This window comes from Periplaneta americana, chromosome 3 (assembly GCF_040183065.1).
Source record: "Periplaneta americana isolate PAMFEO1 chromosome 3, P.americana_PAMFEO1_priV1, whole genome shotgun sequence".
NCBI lineage: Eukaryota > Metazoa > Arthropoda > Insecta > Blattodea > Blattidae > Periplaneta > Periplaneta americana.
This window is the reverse complement of record NC_091119.1, coordinates 110,879,026-110,899,606: the sequence shown is the minus strand read 5'-3', so window position 1 is coordinate 110,899,606 and position 20,581 is coordinate 110,879,026. Positions and strand designations below refer to the sequence as shown.

The 20,581-nt window shown below is 36.5% G+C and overlaps 1 protein-coding gene across 3 annotated transcripts in view; it reads right to left on the bottom strand.

Moving 5' to 3' along the window:
- Positions 1-255: 255 nt before the first annotated feature.
- Positions 256-20,581, bottom strand: part of LOC138696380 (NFX1-type zinc finger-containing protein 1-like) — an 84,591-nt gene continuing 64,265 nt past the window's right edge. For all 3 annotated transcript variants that reach the window (XM_069821269.1, XM_069821267.1, XM_069821268.1), the window contains one exon: positions 256-19,054. In XM_069821269.1, coding sequence (XP_069677370.1) covers positions 18,336-19,054 — 719 coding nt within the window. In that variant the 3' untranslated portion in view covers positions 256-18,335. The remainder of the gene's footprint in view (positions 19,055-20,581) is intronic.

The following is a 20,581-nucleotide window of genomic DNA, read 5'->3' as shown; positions in this document are numbered from 1 at the left end:
TACTCCCATTTTAATCTGAAAAGCTGAAGAGTCAGGATTCAGACAGGTAATTAATTTTCATTACCTATCATCATTATGCTATATTGCCATTTTAGAGTGAAATGCTTCATAAAATGGCATTCTCGTCATCTCTTTGAACTGTTGTGTTATAGTACAACACTAGACTACCTTATACCTCACAATATAGCATGTCTGATTACCAGAGAAGTTTTCTTTTACAGGAAAAAAAAAAAAAAAAAAAAAAAAAACATAGGGTAGCTTCCAAACTCCACTTTATTTGGTCTTCAATTACATATCAAAGCAATACACAAAAGTTATTTAATAATATAGTTTCATTCAAAGCTGAACAGTCTTATGATTATCACACTTCATTTTCAAGTTAAAGCTTTCAATATGAAGTCTGAAAGCCTTTAAGTTCCACAAAGATATTCTGTTACATCTTCTGCCAGAGCTTCATTGATTCTTAAAATATAATATTCACATTAACATACAACAGAATGTCTGCCCAACAAAGAAACAGTGGTAACATATTTATATCGGCACCAATTACAAAAAAGTAAGACATATCTCGTATTTTAATTAGTGTATTTACGGTATTTGAAGATTTTCTGATATGCTGTGTTAAGTGTTGTCATGTGCGAATGAGAAACGATAAAAGTAGGAAGTGCTCAATAAATATGTCAATGCATGTCTGGTTTCCATTCCTATTATTATCTACACTTTAAGTAAATTAAAAGCAGTCTCAACTGAATCTTAATATAGGATACATGTAACTATTTCGACATTTATAACAAATATCGCATATTTCATTATACCTCTTCAATATGTAAGAATAAGTCTATCACGGAAAAAAAGAAGAAAACAATAAAATTTGGTTGCAAAATTCATACACATGTTGGTTGGTGAAAGCAGGCCAGAATGTCTTCATTTCATTTTATACTGCATGGCCTGCCTGATTTAGCGATCGATATCAAATACAGTGTCAGCATTGGTAACTTTTATAAGCCTTCACAGTGCAGTAATTTCAATTGTATCCTACAATTGTGATGAGTTATGTAGCAATGTCAAGATCATAAGCGGAGAGAGAACAGTTTCCCGATATAACGAGATTAAGGGGGACATCATTTATCTCCTCCCCCCATTATAGCTTGACCTTGTTACAGTATATTGGAATATGATCATTTAATAAAGGTACTGTAAAATATAGTAAAATTGTAACAAAATGTATGGACAATTTTACTTTCTTTTCCTCTAGTATGGAGGAGGGACCCGAAGGCTTGCACTGCAGCCCGAGTATTATTGTGCTTACCACTCCTAATCTGTGAATGACTGGGTACCGGTAGCCAAACGGCCGCGTTCTTGTACAAGTACAGCATACCGCACCGTGAACTTAACCCGGGCTATTGTATAGATGACGATACGTGAATTAATGATAGCGAAATGAGTCCAAGCTCCAACACCGAAAGTTACTTAGCAATTCTGCTTCAATTGGTTGAGGGAAAACCCCAACCAGGTAACTTGTCCCAACCAGGATTTGAACCTAGACCCGATTGTTTCATGGCCAGACGTGCTAGCCATGAGTCCACAGTGGAGGACCAATTTTACATTTAATTTATCTGTTCGTTTAAAAAAGCAAGATATCGTATGAAATGTAAATTCTAATTATTTTATTTAATCTCGTCTTTATGTTTACACATTATACCGAGATCATTTTTCTTTTTCTGCATTGTTGTGCAGTATGTTATTCATATGTCTCCAAGTGGCTGCTTGAACATCTTCAGAGTTCTAACACATAAGTATAGGCTGTTACAAAAAGAAACATTACAGTGCTTCCATTCCTCAAATGAGGTATAGAAATTCTTATACATTCAGAAATTTAAAATAACTATTTTAGTCCAGACACATGATCTGAAGACATTAATTCGTCAATTTAAGCACAGAAACTTAATCATAAACAAAAGCAAGAAAAATGTTTTGAATTCAATATTTCCTAACTTTATAGAAAAAAAAAAAAAAAGAGTTCAGCCAAGTTTGGGGAGGCAGTGCCCCCCCCCCCCCCATAACTCCGCCTATGGTCGAGATAAATTAGGTATCATGTGAAAATGTAGCATAAAAATGCCTGTTTAATATTATATAGGCACCATTTGGTCTCACCAAAAATACAACTATGTACTGGTAGCCTACTGTTCACCAGTCACAAGAAAAACTCTGAAAGGTGTCACCATACTTAGTGAGGGTGGGACTAAGCTTTACCAGCCTTTGACATCTAGGTCTACAGTTCATGATACATCACTGTTTCATTTTAATATGCCCAATTGAAAAATATCGTTCACAGTTAAGATACGGTACCAGTACTGTATATATAATTATGTTATTCAGTGTACAACACAAACATACTGCAGGCTACGTGTTTAACTTAAAGTATGGGATGAAATGTATTTATAATTGTTTTAAGTAGTGTCCAGAGTTGTATGCAAAATCAAAAAATAAAATATGCATGAACATTTAAAAAATGCACCATTGCATGCAAAACAAAAATAGACAAACTTAGTGATCTTTCTTTTGTGACAAAATAACCTTATTCTTGACTACTGCAATACACAAAGAGGTCATTCATGTCAAAAAAACATCACACTATTTCTTCGGTTTAACTACTCTTATTTTACACTTCTTCACCAGACAGCTTCTTAGCAATTTCAAAGTGTTTTTTAACTAGAACTTTTTTAACCAACACTGCACAGTTTATCGAATAAACGCTAATATGTCAATACCATGGGTTTCTGTAGATAGCATTAGTGAAATATGGTCTGCAAGAGAGAATTGAAGTTACAAATTATTATTATTATTATTATTATTATTATTATTATTATTATTATTATTATTATTATTTCGTGTCTCCAGATCTGTTATAATCTCGGTTATGAGAAGGGAATCCAGCGGATTCATCATAAATTACATGTCACAAGGGGAATTCGTCACATATTACATACTCGTCACAATACAATTCGTCATACATTACAACACTCGTCACAATACAATTGGTCACACATTACATTTTCGTCACTGCCCAATTAGTCACTTAAAAAGCATAATCTGCCTAACAAAGTACAACAGTGTGAAATTAATTAATGTAATATTTCCATATAGTTGTAACACACATTTCGATTCAAAATTTCTTGTGGGTAAATTCTTAAATGTGGCTGAGGAATTTAGATTTACTAAAACAGAACGTGGAAGAGAAAAATTAATTTATCTTGGATATAAAGTTCGGAGCCGAAAAAGATATCAGATGATAGACGAAATTAAGATATGTGGATCATATGCAGAGACTATGGGAAAGGCAGAAAATAGGAAATATTGAAGAATGCTGGGTTTGCAGTGAAAGACCTGACTATGAGCCGAACACGTATGTATGTATGTATAGAATAAGCGTAGAAGGCAAACAAACGGATTCGTGGGGAGTGCAATTCATTACTCACAATGTCGCATAATCAACAAGAAATCATCAAGAGCCTATTCAGTAACTCAAACCATTCTCAGAACTGGGGCGAGTCCAGGCTAAAGCATGTATGCAGAACATGAAAGAAGCTGCTCAAACTTCAAGAGAGTCGACATCGTCTATCGTGCACTAACACCTACAGAATATGCCAAGGGAATGGAATGTTAGACTTCCAAAAAAAAACAAACACCAGAGAGAAGAATATGCCTTATACAAAGACAACATCTTCCCCCAGAACCTTATCGCACTGAAGATCTCCAAGACATCGATGAAATGTATATGAAAAATTTAGAGGGCGAAAGATGGCTTCTTCAGTTTAATGCAGAAGCCAAAGAGAAATGAGCAGTTTTCAGTACAGACCAGTACTTAAAATATCTATCGTAAGGTGAGTTTTCGATAATGGATGGCACATTCAGATCTTCTCCCCGAGTATTTTTACAGCTTTGCGCCATCCACGTTAGTATCCATGGGCGATAATTTCCTGTAGTTATGGTGCTTATGACAGGCAATCGAAACATACCTATAAAGCAAGGGTATGCGACAGATTAAATCGAGAATTAAAACCTAAATATGTTTCCACTGATTTTGAATTAGCAAGTATGAATGCTATCAAAACAGTGTTCTCTGAAGCTACATTAGCAGGGTGCCTGTTTCACCTTGGCCAAGCTCTCTGGAGACGATTGCAAGCAGAGGGACTGATTGTAGAATACAGAAGGGAAGACAATGTTGGATTGAGGGAAAAGTTTCATTCTCTTATTGAGCTAGCATTCTTCTGGAAGAAGACCTTGAAACAGTATTTGATGAACTGAAGGGAACTGTTGACGAACTTTTAGTCATTTTTGACTATTTTGAAGATTATGTGAAGGGACAGAGAAGAGGAAGAGGAAAGCAATCTTCAATGTTTCCTCCACATGACTGGAATTGCTTCGCATGCACTACACAGAATGCACCAAGAGCAATAAACACATGCCAGACATGGCACAGAAGAATCAACACTAATAGGAACACATCACCCATCATTTTATCATGTGTTACAGGAATTAAGGAGTGAGGTATTGGAGATTGACAAAACTATCAAGAGACTAGAAGCTGGCTTTTCTCCTCAGAAAAGAAGAAACGTTACACAGATACAGATTCAAGAATTTCGACAATAGTTTCAAATTATAAGGTGTAGAGCTATAAAGAAGAAGGTGTCATACTTCAGTATATACGAGCTACAGGGCACAATATATTAGGAAATTTACTGTGTAATTAGTTAAAATGTAATAAATTAACTAGTGACAGAAACCTTGTGGCTAATATCGATATGTTACGTGGCCATTCACAAGGTGATGGCTTTACTGCTTATGATGAGTGATCGATATGTGACCAATTATAACGATGACTAAAAGACCTGTGGCGAATTCCCTTAAACTCTTTGAGAAGTAATTATAGATTTACGAATAGGCCTTTTTTTTCTCAATGCCATTTTGAGCAGCATTGCTGACCTATGGCAATGCTGGCAGCATCAAAGAACCTAACACTATTGTCTCTTCACAGTGATGTTCTGTAAAATATGTTACAGCTTCTAGCTATGAAACCTATAAAGTCAAAACTGAAGAGGTAAAAGTAAAGCTGAAGAAAATTAAACAATTTTTAAATTCGAACAAGTGCCTAAACAAATATTTTCTCCACATTGCTGACAAGAAGAGACATTAGGTCAATTGAATTAAAACTGGCACTACTTTGGAATTTATTTTCTTACATCGTATATTATGACAATGACCAAGTGGGACAAGTGATAATTTTGTATTGTATTACGAGCAAAATATGCAGTTAACAAAATATACGTACAAATACACATGCATTTATATGCACTATTAAACACCTGCACAATAGTTGTTAGTAAAGGTGTGATGTATAAAGATCACTTTTGCACTTTTGCATACAAATCCAACTCTAGTTACCGTTGTTCTCATCTCATAACATCATGCTCAGATCACATTCCTTCTCGGATTTTATTCAGGACGGCACAATAGCTCTTTAGCTAATAGCAAGTAATTTCAAACTTAAAGACTGCAAATGTATGCAGACTAGGTTCATAATGTATTATGGTCATATGTGGTTCACATTGTTGTTCACCTTCATACAACCTGAATCTTCGTTTCAAGTATCACTTTCCTTTAAAGAGAGCAGCTTTACTTCCAGCTATTTAATGACAAGATGGCAGGAAAGCAGTATGTTGTGACGCTCTGCGGATAAGTACAATCTTAGTTACTCTGTAATGGTGACACAGAAATCTGATTTTTATTTTCACATAATGAGTTGAATACTTTAGTTTTCATGTGGTATATAACAACAATAAAATTTTCTTATATGTTGCTAGGTACAAGGTGAAATAAAGTGCTGTCCCAAAAATAGTAGTGTATATTGTTAATGTTATTTTGGTTTTTATTTTTATTTTAAATGTATCTGTTCTATCTTGGTTTTGTACTTATCTCTGTTGTTATAATTCATAACTACAGCATCAATCTTGATGTTCATGGCATTAACCTATTACTGCATATCGTCCTAAAAATAGGATTTGCGTAAAATACTGATTTCTATGAAACTTTTTCTTGTTTAGTGCAACTGGATGCATCATTTAGAAGGTATATTATTATATCGTATTATAATGTTAGCAGTGTTTGAATTCCGCACGAACATTTGTTCATACCAGCTATTTATTGACAAGATGGCAGGAAAGCAGAATGTTGTGATGCTCTGCGGATAAGTATAATTTTAGTTACTCTGTAATGGTGATACAGAAATCTGATTTTTATTTTCACATAATGAGTTGAATACTTTAGTTTTCATGTGGTATATAACAACAATAAAATTTTCTTATATGTTGCTAGGTACAAGGTGAAATAACGTGCTGTCCCAAAAATAGAATGCCATGCCATGTGCATTCCTGAGTATTCTTTGCAATACACATATGGTTTCCATTACATTCTTTTATATCCAGTCTAACCGTGAATGAAATTCTAGGGTTAGTTGAAAATCAAAATAATAATATATGTGATCCCTCAGAAAATTCCCATGATATAAAGACAGTAATAAATCGGACGACGAGCATGAGGGTAATTTAATAATCTTGGCAGTAAAATGCTACTTAGTAAAGCAGAATTACAAAAAAATATGTAATGATAATAATGAAGGTGAGATTGTTGATGAAAGTACGCCAGAGTTTTCTAACACAAAAGCTGCAACAATTGATTTTGGAAACACATTAGACAAAAATGAAGCTGGGGTTTATTATTGTCGTCTGAAGAGAAAGAAGCTAATATATGAACATTTCCAAGGCAGCGAAGATAATTCCAAGCTAGAAGTCCATCATACTACTACAACTAAAAATAATATTATACTTCGCACGAAAACATGACGACCTTCCCTCATACCCTTCACCAGTTAACTGCAGGCACGCGCAAGGGATAAACCCTTAGCCGAGTTGCCAATTCTTGAAGTCATTGTGATTTGCGAACGTTTTTCAAACTGTGTTCCGTGAAACCGCCTTTTTCAGCGAGACTATGTTATTTTTGTAAATATACCTTAATTTATAATTACTAAAACAAAATTGGTATAAAAATGAACAAACTTATTTTAAAAACACTTTATATTTATATTTTCACTAACATGTTTTGCCTAAATAAACAAAGAAATGCAGAATTATATAATAAGTGTTAAATTCTCATGTTACCAGTATTGAAGTTCCAGAATTTTATACTTAATTAAGGATGTTGCGCTGGTAAAATTTTCGGAAACTGTGATCATTGAATAGCAATTTATAGTACAAGAGAGTAAAATTAGACTTTATCCGCTTCGCCTTGGGTGATAATTTCCACGAGCGCATAAAATCTGTTTACTCTAGTGTGGTATACAATATTTTATTCATTACTGATATGTAAATTTAATTTTAAATTGGTCTTTTATTTGTAATGTGTTGTTGGCGCAGAAGTTCATATATATTCATTTTAATTAATGCTAACATGTTGGTTGTTGTGTAGAGAGTGATTTAAAAACATTTAATTCACTCCTGTAAGTTAGAAAACTTTTAAGCACTGCTGTGAATAATCTCATTATTTAGGTTGCTAAGGACGGTGAAATAAAGACCAGTTTAGATACCAGTCATGGATAAATGTATTCCTTTTACATAATTTTTTCATAACACGAAAATCATATTAAAGCACAAAAGAATATATTATTTTGTTTCTCTGCCAGTTTAGTCGCTGATTCGATGCAAATTTTCTGTAGGCCTAAGGAACGTTATAAGATACGAAATATGATTGAATTAATTAAGGGGGCATGCACACTTCTTATACCTTAAAATTCTGTTATGTAAAATATAGGCCTAATATAAAATTTAAATTTCTACACCAACTATTGAAGTTCATTCAGGTAAAACAACCTGTATTAGTTTTTTTTAGTTATTTAACGACACTGTATCAATTACTAGGTTATTTAGTGTCGATGGGATTGGTGATAGCAAAATGCTATTTGGCGAGATGAGGCCGAGGATTCGCTATAGATTACCTGACATTCGCCTTACTGTTGAGAAAAACCTCGGAAAAACCCCAATCAGATAACTCAGCCAAAGCGGGAACTGAACCCACGCCCGAGTGCAACTTCGGATCGGCAGTCAACTCAGCCAACTGAGCTACGCCAGTGGCTCTGTGTTAGTTCTGAAGTTATGATTTTTAATGTAAAGTGCGGCATTGACTATAATAGCTGTTAAGTGGAAAACGGCATGAGCTTTTTTTTCTTCTTCGCAAACTATATTCCTTAAAAACCCTTTTCCTGGTAATTCCGAAAGTGCTGGATAGAATCGAATGAAATTTGTTCTGCATTCTTAAACATAATGTACAAATCAGGCCAGAATATTTTCGCAAGTTTATTTGCTGTTGGCGATATCTCTTTCGCGTACTGTTCACATACTGTTCGACGAAGTAAATCACGCATAAAATCGTCTATCTTACCGAATTCTGTTTCAGTTTATTTTCTCTTTAGTTGGTGAACTGTAATTCTTAATTTCTATGCCCCATATATTATTTTTTACCAACTCCGCCGGTTGTGTCCAATGTTAAGTGATTAAGATTTGTACTTATCAAACTGCCTCAAGTTTCGATTACTCTATGGATAGAATTTCTAACGTTAGACACAATTTTAACACTTCGTTTGCTTAGCTACGCTCCTCTGCAAATAAGATATTCTGTTTTCTTGGACGGTGTTATTTGTTCTTGTCGTGATGGTCCTGGATCTACAGGTGAATCAGGAGGCCTGGCTGAGGATCATCTGCTCCAACACTCAATCATGGCCGGAATAAATTAGACATATTGAAGCGCACGGTATAAAACAACACGTCGACAAATGTCTAAAACAACACTGAGAACGGATGAAACCCAACAAGTAGAGGCAATTAAATTTGGCAATGCTGGGATCTATTGTATTTCTGCCATGCAGCTAGGGGTTAAGTAGAGGATGGGGGTTTATGAGGGATTACCAATTCCAAGAAGAGAGGCCGTCATGTTTTCGAGGCAAGTATACTACTACTACTACTACTACTACTACTACTACTACTACTACTACTACCATCACCATCAGCACCAGTGCTAGCAGCAGCAGCACCAGCTCCAGCAGCGAAGATGTGCTAATTGTACAGGGAAAGCAAAGTTCATCTGCAGCAAGTGTCAAATTGGACTCCACCCTAAATGTTTCTACCCTTACCACACAAAATAGTGTTTACAATGCTTAGGCTTGTGTGAGAAAGGCAGCTGAACAACTGATTCTACAATGTATAACTGTCTGCTGCATAATAAATACATAAATAATTTTTTAACTACCAAAAAGGGGTTATTCTTTCAACTTCTGATCACTGACCATTATGCATAGCATCCTATTTATGGGATGGTCCTTAATTTTTATCTCAGAAAGTAAATAAAGTTAAAATTGATATGAAAGCATTCTTAAGTCACCAACTAGCAAACTTCAACTCAGAAACCCATTTTTGAAGTCATTAATAACTTTATGTAGTTATGAGTTAATACAATAAATAAATAATACAATGAATCTGTGCCTTTGAAGTCCGTTATACTTCAAAGGCAAGGGACAGGCAATTAGGTAGTATCTTCAACAAAACATTCGGACTGGCTGTTGTCCAGCTGTCACATGCTCTGTTCAGTGTGGTAGTGAGTGAAAGTGAAAGTTAACTCAGTCATGACCAACATTTTCAGTTTAGTTAATGCTGCTAGTGTACATATGCACGGAGAAGTGGCGTAGCTGTGACGTATGCAAAGTGCACAAATTCATCCCTGCTGTACATTTCCGAATACAGACGCCTAAGGCAATCGAAAGAGCAAAAACCGATATTTTCTGGAAATTTTCAGAATAACAAAATAACTCTGTATGCAATGTGGATCTGTTATGAAATTAGTATGTCCTTATTTTATGCAGATGTTGATAGATGCACGCACACATATGGACATTAAGTGCAATTCTATTTCAGTAACATTTCCAATTTTTCAGAGAAACTATAATATGATTCCCACAATCCGCTCGTGACTCAATGTTTCAAGAATTACAATATAAACACTGATTTTGAGAACTTAGTTTATAAGACCACCTATATCCCGATGCTAACATAGGGTGCAATTCCTGGACACTGATTGAGTAGAGTTCAAACCGCAGGCGTTATATATCTTAGAAAAATAAAGAACGAAATTATGGGGAATAGAAATAAATTAGAGGAATAGAATGCAACTATTAGAACAGCATTAAATATGAAGTCACTGGTGGAGATTATTCAAGAACAATAGTTAAAATGGTTTGACTAAGTATAATAAGTGAAGACAGATCGCCTACCGAGGTTAACAAAAGAGGTTATAGTTGAAGAAGTGAAGACTACAGGAAGACCAGAGAAGATGAAATTGAAGAGGCATTACAGAAGAGGGGACTGTGTGAGAGAGGAAGTCACCTCAAATGCGGATATACAGAGCCAGGACTAGACCAGCATCAGCGAAAAGTCGTATATGTAGTAACTGCTGCACCATTGCTGTAATCAGACCTCTTGCTCGCGTACGTTTCGTGTTTAGTTACGTAAACACTTTCACGCAGTGAGGGTGCAGCTGTATACCGTACATTTAGACTCGGCTACAGTAGTGTGTCCATTATGAAATATAGCCTTGAATAACGAACGTTTATTCACGACAACTTTGTGAAATACGAATCTTGGAGAACAATTGTAACAAACTTCCGTCAGTCATTCCCTGATTCGTCAGAACCTTCTAAAACAATTATTTACAATTTAGTGAAGAAACTGGATTAGTATTGGATAAGAAACGAACATGTGTGAAGTTTGTTCTCACTGAGGAGATGTTAGACGAAACTGACCACCAACTAGAGAGAAGTCCTACAACATCATCCAGTCGTGTAGCTCAGCAGGTAGGGGTGTCACAGTCTTCAGTGATAAGAGATTCGAAACAATTAAAATTAAAACCTTACAAAATTCGTGTAGTTCAGAGGTTAACAGAATCCATTTGCAGAACAGACTTAGGTTTTGCATGTAGTTTCAACAGTCAGTGTATGATGGACTACTTGACCCCACCTTAATTTTTTTAAGTGACGAAGCATGGGTTCCACCTCAGTGGTTACGTGAACACTCAAAACAATCGTTACTGGAACAATGAAATTTCACACCATTTTCACCAACAACTGCTACATGACATAAAAATTAGGGTTTGGTGTGCAATGAGAGGACGAAGGCTGATTGGCCCCATTTTCTTCGAGGAAACAGTCATCACACAAAGATATACACAGTTCATACAGTCGAATTTTTAACGAGGGAGAGAGAGGGAGGGGGAAGGAGGGAGGGGGAGAGAGAGGGCGAGGGGAGTGGGGGATTTCTTTTAGTAGGTTATTTTACGGTTTACCAACAGCTGAGGTTATTTAGCATCTGAATGAGGTGAAGGTGATAATGCCGGTGAAATGAATCCGGAGTCCAGCACCGAAAGTTACCCAGCATTTGCTCTTATTGGGTTACGGGAAAACCCTGGAAAAAACCTCAACCAGGTAACTTGCCCTGACCGGGATTCGAACCCGGGCCACCTGGTTTCGCAGCCAGACGCGCTAACCGTTACTCGACAGATATGGACGGATATATATATACGGTGAGGGTGTGGTGCTGCCTCATGAAAGACTGGCATCATTGGATTGTTGTTCTTTAATGAGCCCACAATTACCTTATAATACATATCTGAATATGCTGCAAAATTACGTACGATATTCCACAACTGTCACCGAGAACCGTTTTCCGACTGGACAGAGCCCCTTCACACTATGCTCCATTCTTGATGAAATGTTTCCTGACTGTTGGATCTATGCGGTGGCTGCCATGATCGTCGATCTGTGGAGTTTTGTAAAGGATACATTTTCTCGCACTTCTGTGGCTGATATTGTACATTTACGTGGTCGAAACAACGAAGCAATAGGACTGGTCAAACTGTAGTACTTCTGCCATGTGGCAGGAGGTTGAGTTTCGCCTGGACATAGTCTGTGCCACAAATGGTGCTCACATAGAGGGTTACAAAAGCTTATCCAGTTTTTCTTTATAACTCTGTACACACTGATGCAATATTATTTCAGAGATATAACTTTATTATTTCCATTACCTAATTTTTTTCTGGATGCAGTGCATGCGCACTGTGTATCAGAAATGAAATTATGTTACACAGACCAGAAGTGAGTTGAGCGGGGTAAAAAAAAAATTCTCCACATCTAAAACTATAGTCTTTTAGGTCAACAACCAAGTAAACTGACTTAACTACCTAGGATAGCCATTTTCAATGTGGCACAGTAGTGTACTGTGAATGATCCGCCGGTGTGTTGCAAGAAAATGAAAATAATGAAGTTTTTTTTAGCAAAATTGGAAAAATAAATGTGAAAAGTAGTAAACAAAAGCAACCCACAAGAGGCAACTTTAGCAAAAGTGGCACAAGTCAACATTCAGTAAACAATGTATGTAGGTGTGCGATCGGTGGAGAAGAAAATGATTGAGCGTGCCAGGATTGCCAGATCAGTAAAGTTAGAATATTGTACCATCTCTGAATTGAATTTGAATTAAGGGAGGGGGGCTCTACGACCTTATTAGAAATAATTGCTCTGACCCTCAAGCTAGGTGCATTTCCATCCCACACCAGCTGACTACACTAAGGTTTGCTGTGTACCCAGGTTTCGAAAAGGCAACCCCACTTGTCTCTAGGCCAGTCCCCTCTGTGTGTTGCCAGCCGGTGTTGAGGGAATGCTATGAAATAACAAGGGAAAGGAGAAATGTTGACAGAATAATGTAGATGCCTAATATGGAGAAACGAGAGAACCCCAAGAAAAATCCCCCACTGCTAGCTACCTCTTCTGCCATGCCATAAATGTCACCATGGATCAATAGCATATTTTATTGTTTTTATGAAAAAAAAAAAAAAATCATCCGTAATTAGGAACTACTGGTTTAGATTATATAGGTGTGCCGTGGGATTTCAAATTACATAGTGTGCCACACGTTGAAAAGGTTGAAAACACTGATCTAGGATATCAATTATTGTTACTATCATATATATATATATACACATATACTAACAAATATTAGGCTTATTGAATCAAATGTTCAAACTTAATCAGAGTCAAAACAAAACAAAATTTAAAGTACCTATACAATAATTGATCAATTCTGGTTTGCTGTATGGTAGCGAAATTTGGATACATACAAAATCCCTCTATGAACTTTGAATTACTGGCCAAGAGGAAAAAGAAAACTAGAAAAACCTCCAAAATGCCTAGTTGAGGATTTCATTTTGTGCCAAAGGGGTCACCTGGTCCAGTATTATTACAGTATACAAATTGTTGTGCATACAAAATATGAGTTACTGATAGTTCTAATATGCATTTAGTATTATAAGTACTCTGACAGTTGGTTTCACCAGTAAGCCGTGGAGTGCAGTTGACACAAACACTTAACTGCAACAACAGCAGTGTGAGACAGTGACTTTATCCTAACTAGTGTTCCAAAACCTGCCGTACCATCCCTCTCTTCCCCCGCCATGTTCAACTTGATCCATGCCTCTTATAATGCTAGGAGAGAATGAAGTAAAGTGACATTTCCACTTATGCAGCTATGCAAGCAAAATAACGCTTGCATTGGTTGCTTATGTAAAGGCAAGTAGAGGCAATAGTCTGCAAGAGAGTCTTGTGTAAAATGGGTACACAAGGGACAGAAGCAAGGTTATGCAAGGCAGTGGCGTAGCATGACATTTTAAGCAGAGGAAGCTAACTCAAGTTGTCTTTCCTGTATGAGAAAACGTATTGCAAAAATATAGTCTTAAAATAAATAGTAGTCCATGTCAAGTCAGCAGTCCGAAGATTGGTTGGAACCTCATAAGTAATACCAATAAGGTATCACCTCAAATGGTAGTAAAATGATTTCATAGTTTGCACATAAGCTTACGTATCTCTAACAAACTGACACCTATACGAATAATTTAACATTAGCTCACTCCCCGTCATATTGAGAGAAATCACAATATTAACGGTCAATAGATACAGTGTTAGTATAATTACGTCAATCAACGTTAAAATCTTTATCAGAAGATTATTTTTGACTACATAATTTTACAAAATCAGATGCCCTTTCTGTAGAGCTTCATTCTCAGCAGAATAAAATTATGTTTCCCATCATAATACACACATAGCAGTAATTCTGTTCTTCACTGCACACCCTGTAAGCCACTTGTATTTCGTGTGCCATAATGGTTGAAAAGTACGCGTCTGTCTTTTGATTGTGTCCTTTATTCACAGCAATGGAGTCGGTCATTTGTTTTTTTTAAATCACACTTTTGTTTGTAAGTCAGTCTTGATAATGGAATTGTCCTCAAAAGTTCAAGTAAATTAGTGTCAGGAACTGTTATTTCACTCATGATTTATTACATCATCCACAATGCACACTAACACATCAACTGAACACAACTCACGAAAGGAATAACTCGGAAACTAAATTCTTTTCAATGTCAAAGCTAGCTTCTTACGAGCATTGCGACCAGGGTAGTTTAGTTAGAAAGGGATGGAAAATCTGCGGGGTGGGTTACACAGAAGAATGTGTGAAAGAAACTAGTCTGCTTATAGTGCAGTGGAGGGAATTGGAAGCTGGTGTGTGCAGGTTTCATGTTTACTGCTGCATCACAAATCATCCTGAGCTGCCGCATCACAACATTTAACATATAAATATAAATTATATTAAAATTAATAAATACTTTTGTTCATAAACTGTAGGTTTATTATGAAATTATTATTTAGGAAAGCTGAGCTTTTAGCTTACATTGACGCTACGCCACTGATGCTAGGCTCCTGCGGGAGACAAGTGCATATATGTGCAACTCTCTGGCTGGTGCATGCTTCCAGTGTGATTGTGACTACTACTGTAGTTACGAACATGGAGTGGTTGAATGAAAAAACAATTGAATTTATTGAAGATTATAGAAGCTTCTCACGTCTGGAGGTTATGTGATCAATATTACAAGGATCGAATTACATGAGAAGATGCTCAACAGTATTTAGCAGAGAAGTATGGTCTTGGCACGAGAAAAGTGGTCAACAGAACTCCTGTTTGCTGTCTGCTTCTGTAGGTACTGGTATGTGTTTACCCAGCACGAATGTCTTCTTTTTCTCCTATGTTTCTGGTCGTCATTTACAATAATTGAAACAGCAGCAGGTATTGCAATGGCAACTTCTTGCTCAACATTTTCACCATTGTCTCCTCAAGCATTACAGCCAATGTAGAATGCACAAGATGAAATGAGGTACCTGCAACATGCAAGTTTCATCTACAAGACTTGCGCATAACAGCATCTGTCTGCATAAGTAGTGGCAAGCCTCAACAGCGTAGTTGTATAAGTGACAATGCCAATCAGGAATGTCCTCTATTATAGATTTCCAACAATTTTTTCTTCTAAATTTTGCAGACATACAGTAAAGTTGTAGACGTTTTCTTCAGAATTTTGCCACTTTTCTATTTAATATTATATCATTATTACTTTAAAAAGATTTGTATAAACTTAAGTATTTATTTTAAAATTCTACTGTAGGATGATCCTCACACACTTATGATCAGCAATTCTGATAAAAGAAATATTTCATATTTCCCCTCCTAAGTTCTTTAGCTTCTTTAAATGTGTGTTTGAATGTTCTGTTACGTTTTCAACAAAAACTATTTTTTTAATCTTAATTTCTCTTTCAATTAATGTAATATTTACACAACATATTACCACACTTTTATTTCTTCTAAAAACGAGGTACTTTCAGGATGATGATGATGATGATGATGATATGACTATGTACCAGTCTCTAGCATTTTTTCTCTTCCAAAACTTCACTTTCTCTTTTAACATCACTATTTTTAAATTCTTTATCCACATTTCCTTAAGATGCTGACTCATGTACTTCAATTGAGTTTCAAATACGTGGATCCTTTCTTGCAGACGTCATGCTTTTCGTCTTGTGGGGATTTGGGTTTTGGAGGCATACGTTGATGATGCCATCTTTGTGAGCCTGATCAATGTAGCTGTTGGTCCGTGTTTGTCTTCTATTGTTGCTGTTTCAACTACTGGTGTCTCAGAAACATCAACCACTGGTGTTTTTGACGCAGATGTTGTTGGTTCATATAGTTAGGGGACTATTATCGTGACTGGAAGCTGCTGCGACTTGCATCGTCCTGATTCACAATGTCATATTGATGTCGTGTCGATCATGGGGATTCCTTAACGACATTATAGAAGACCCCATTATCTTCAATTTAATAGATGACCTGGTGAGACGTAAAATGTAGAGAAACACCATTTATTTTTCTCTCAAACTTTCGGGTTAACAGTAAAAATATATTTAAAATATTATTGTATTTGTTATTATTTTTATTGAATGTAGTAAAATTGCTGCAGCATATTACTATGTGAATCTTCAAACATAATAAAAATGTAACTCACCTAGTGTGATATTAAATTGTGGCTAACTTCAACCATATAGCTTGTTTTTGTTTCAGGAAACATTTGTCGGTCTTCTTGTTTTCAAGAACGTTGGTTTAAGAGCCATCTAGCTCTAAAAGAATCCCTATTTCATGATCTAAAAAATTCAGGGTCCTCTTTTTGTTCTCCATACTCATTTGTCTATCTGTAGCATTATAAATAAATGAATCAAACAGAATGGTCTAACAAAATCGAAGTGCGTAACAATTGGGTACAATCTGTTTTATCTTTGCTATCTTATGGATGCTTTCTTTTGTAAAAATAACATACGATCTCAGAGTTAACCCGGGTGAATAGGACAGTCAGAAAAATGTGTTTCTGTGACTGAGGATCGTATTTTGATCGATGTTTTCTTTTCACCTTGTTCCCGTGACCCTTGATCATTATGTTTTTTGATCGATATTGTTGCACTCGGTCATGACTGTATCTATAATTGTGTACATGAAGTAATAGACTTGCCCCCAGGGTCGGCACTGTGTGGAGGTGTGGGTGGGAACTTTTACCATCAATATTTGAAGCTTAAAGAGGAGGAAGCACACATGTCCCAAAAGCCTGAACATTTTACCCAAGTGAAATATTCCTCACTGAAATCGTTTAAAGTTTTTTGAACACCAGCATTATAAACAGTCTTTATTCTTCAAGCAAATCAAGATTTCAGGTATAACTCCCTGTAAAGTTGATTTGAATAATTTCACAATTTAAGTCACACGGAGTTAGTGTGCACTCGAAGTTGGTTGCTTGACGGTTGTCAGCCCACTTTGAGGTCTGTGGATATAGAGGGAAAAATTGGATCGGTGTCGGTTAGAGTTCCCAAGTAGCTCAGTGGTAGAGCGTTGGTACGTTAAACCAAAGGTCCCGGGTTCGATACCCGGCTCCAGAACAATTTTTCCCTCGAAATTATTCAGTCTTTATTCTTAGTCATAATCGAGCATAATATGCCACATTATTGTACCAGTGCCGTAAAATATTACTAAATGGTCAGGAAAGCGTGAGCTTCAGACAGTTACTTAAATAATAAATCATATCTCTCACATATATCAAGCAAACACTTCAACAATTTCAGGACATATAAAGAATATTGAAAATTTCTTTTCTCGAAACTTGAAATTTCTTGCTATAATCAAGTTGGAGTTCTAATCTATTAAACTTTAACTACAAAATTCTCTGGTTATACTTATCCCACTTGATCTTATTAAAAAAAAAAAAAAAAAAAAGTTTATATGTATTTTGTCTCATTTTTACTCTATCTATCCCGAAAACAATTTTATTTCAGCAAATCAATCTCACATTTCATGTAACTGTTGTATGCCATTTTGATATAGACTCTTGATTTTCATCATGTTTCGATAACAAAAACACTATATACATTTTAAATTTAAACATCAGACCACAAGGATCCTGAATTCAAAAAACAGAAATTTCTGAGTGTTTGAACATTATTTAATTACCAAATTACATTTCCTTCAGAATGGTGCACTATAATGATATTCAAATACCCTAAACTTGTAGTTTCTGTGGTCATTCTGAACTTGTGAGGAAGTCGATACAGAATTAAAATTAATTTCATTAAGATTACTCCTTCAGAAATGCTTCACTTCATAGATGCTTTTTCATTGGCCTAGTCTTGCGCTTACTGCGATTGTGCAGAATGTGTGGCGCCATTTTTTAAGAAGCAAATTAGGAATTAAAATGTATTTAATTAAAATTAAATTTCCTTCAGAAATGTTTCATTACATTCACATTTCAATGGCCTAACCCTGTACTTATTGTGGCCATGCAGGACGTGTAGCACCATCCATTTCAGTGGCTACTCTGTTACTGGACAATAGCCTATGGCCGCTGCCACCGATTGCAGCTCCACACTCGGGACATTTGGACGTCTGCATTGCACCACCACACTCTGTGATGATATATATATGACCATTTGGACATTTGTACCAGTGACCTTGCTTGTAGCCCATGGCACTCACAATCTCCCGTTTTTCTGCATCAGTTATCTTGACAGTGCTAGCCAGCAACCTTGCAAACCCTTCCAGTGCCATCTTGAGAGCCTGATCACGGGCTTTAGTGAACTTCTCAATAGAGTACGCGATATTGCGAGCATCCTCGTAGCTCTTCTTCACCTTGGGATTATGCTGGCTGTTGCGGTAAGGTGGCTCACTCACTATCTTGTAGAGCTGACAAAGACGGTAAAAGCGTTGTATCTCCAACTTCATGTCATCAATTTCCTGTGCACTGATCTTCTTCTCGCGCTTCCTCACAGTTCGCAACAGTTTGTCCATATATGCTACCACTGTGGCTCTCGCCTCTTGGTGCAGAGACTCACGTGACTTCGCGTAGCAATCCACTATCTGTGAAAATATCTCCACCTGGATTCTCAACGTGCCAGTGTCTATTGCACTCAGCACGTTTAACTTCTTCCAACGGATTGGCTGCAGCTGATCCCACAGCTTATTGCACAGGACTGAGAATTCCGATGACTCTGCAAATGCAGACAAATACTATTATTTCCGAAAAAAAAAAAAAAGATAAGTGATTAGTATCATGATTGAGCTGTACTTCCGCTCTTACATTCATTTTATGACACACACACATACCATTGTGAATGTTAAGTGGTTATGACAAGAACGGAGTAGCATTATGGGGTAGAATCAATTTATGTTGTCAGACTACACTATTAATGTAACATAATTTAATGATATGAAAGACACAGAATATCTCACTATTACAAGCCATATTTTACAGGAGTTGCCTGGATATCACAAGAAGTACAACCTTCATGTACTTGTATACCCTACGTAACAGGTTGCAGCAATTTACATTTAAAATGTGGGTTACAAGGAGTAGTGAAGTGCATTCCATAACTTCTTCTACTCAAATTCCATCTTCACTTTCCCCACAACCTGTTTTTAACAAACGAGACTCTGATGACCGAGTCATAGTGGTATAACTGTTCCATAAGAAATGAAGAAAATGCCATTTCCGCATGCTGACTTGTCATTGCATGTATAAGCATCCCCTAAGTGGAGTTGTCTGACAATTCTCCAGGCTAGATCATATTATGAACCTGTTAACCAACAGCAGGTGTGGTCCTCCATACAGTTTGGGGGTTGCGTGTAGATGATGTAACTGCCATAACATACAAATATGGTGCCTACATTAAAACAGTTGTACTTTTCTACATTGGAAAGCAAGAGATTTAATGGTGAAGAATCAGTAGAACAAAGAAACTTTCTCTCCAGCACCAAGACTCGAACTCGGGTTTCCAGCTTTACGTGCTGGCAATTTTTCCACTAAGACACACTGGATTCAAGCTCCGTTCCTGGAGTGAATCCCTCTCATTTTTAAGTTCTATCTACTGTGCTCTACTTTGTTGGCCTACCCTTGTATACTGTGACACAGTATGTGTGATAGTAGACATAACCTCCACCCACAAGTATAGAGGTGCACTCATTACGAGTGACTAAATGGCCGGGGTCCAAAGGAACACGGCGCCGTCTTGAGTCACAAAGTGATTACTAATGCTTTATCATATTACTATGATTTACTGAAGTACATATGGAGTTTTAGTGCAGTAATTCTGCATTTCCATATGGTGAAGAGTCGGCCACTTAGTCATTCGTAATGAGTGCACCTCTGTACTTGTGATTGGACATTGTCTACTGTCACTCTGTTCTTAAAGTAGGCCCACAAAGGGGAACACAGTAGGTAGAACTTAAAAATGAGAGGGATTCAATCTGGCATCGGAGCTTGAATCCGGTGTGGCTTAGTGAATAAAATGTGAGCACATAAAGCTGGAAACTCAGGTTTACGTCCGGGTGCCAGAGAGAATTTTTCTCTGTTCTAAAGATTCTTCACCATATGGAAATGCAGAATTACTGCACCAAAACTCCATATGTACTTCGATACATCATAGTAATAAAGAGAGTTAATGGCTTTATTGCCAAGAACTGAGCATTAGTTAACAACATATTTCAAATATCATGGGCACATAATGTTATATCTCACA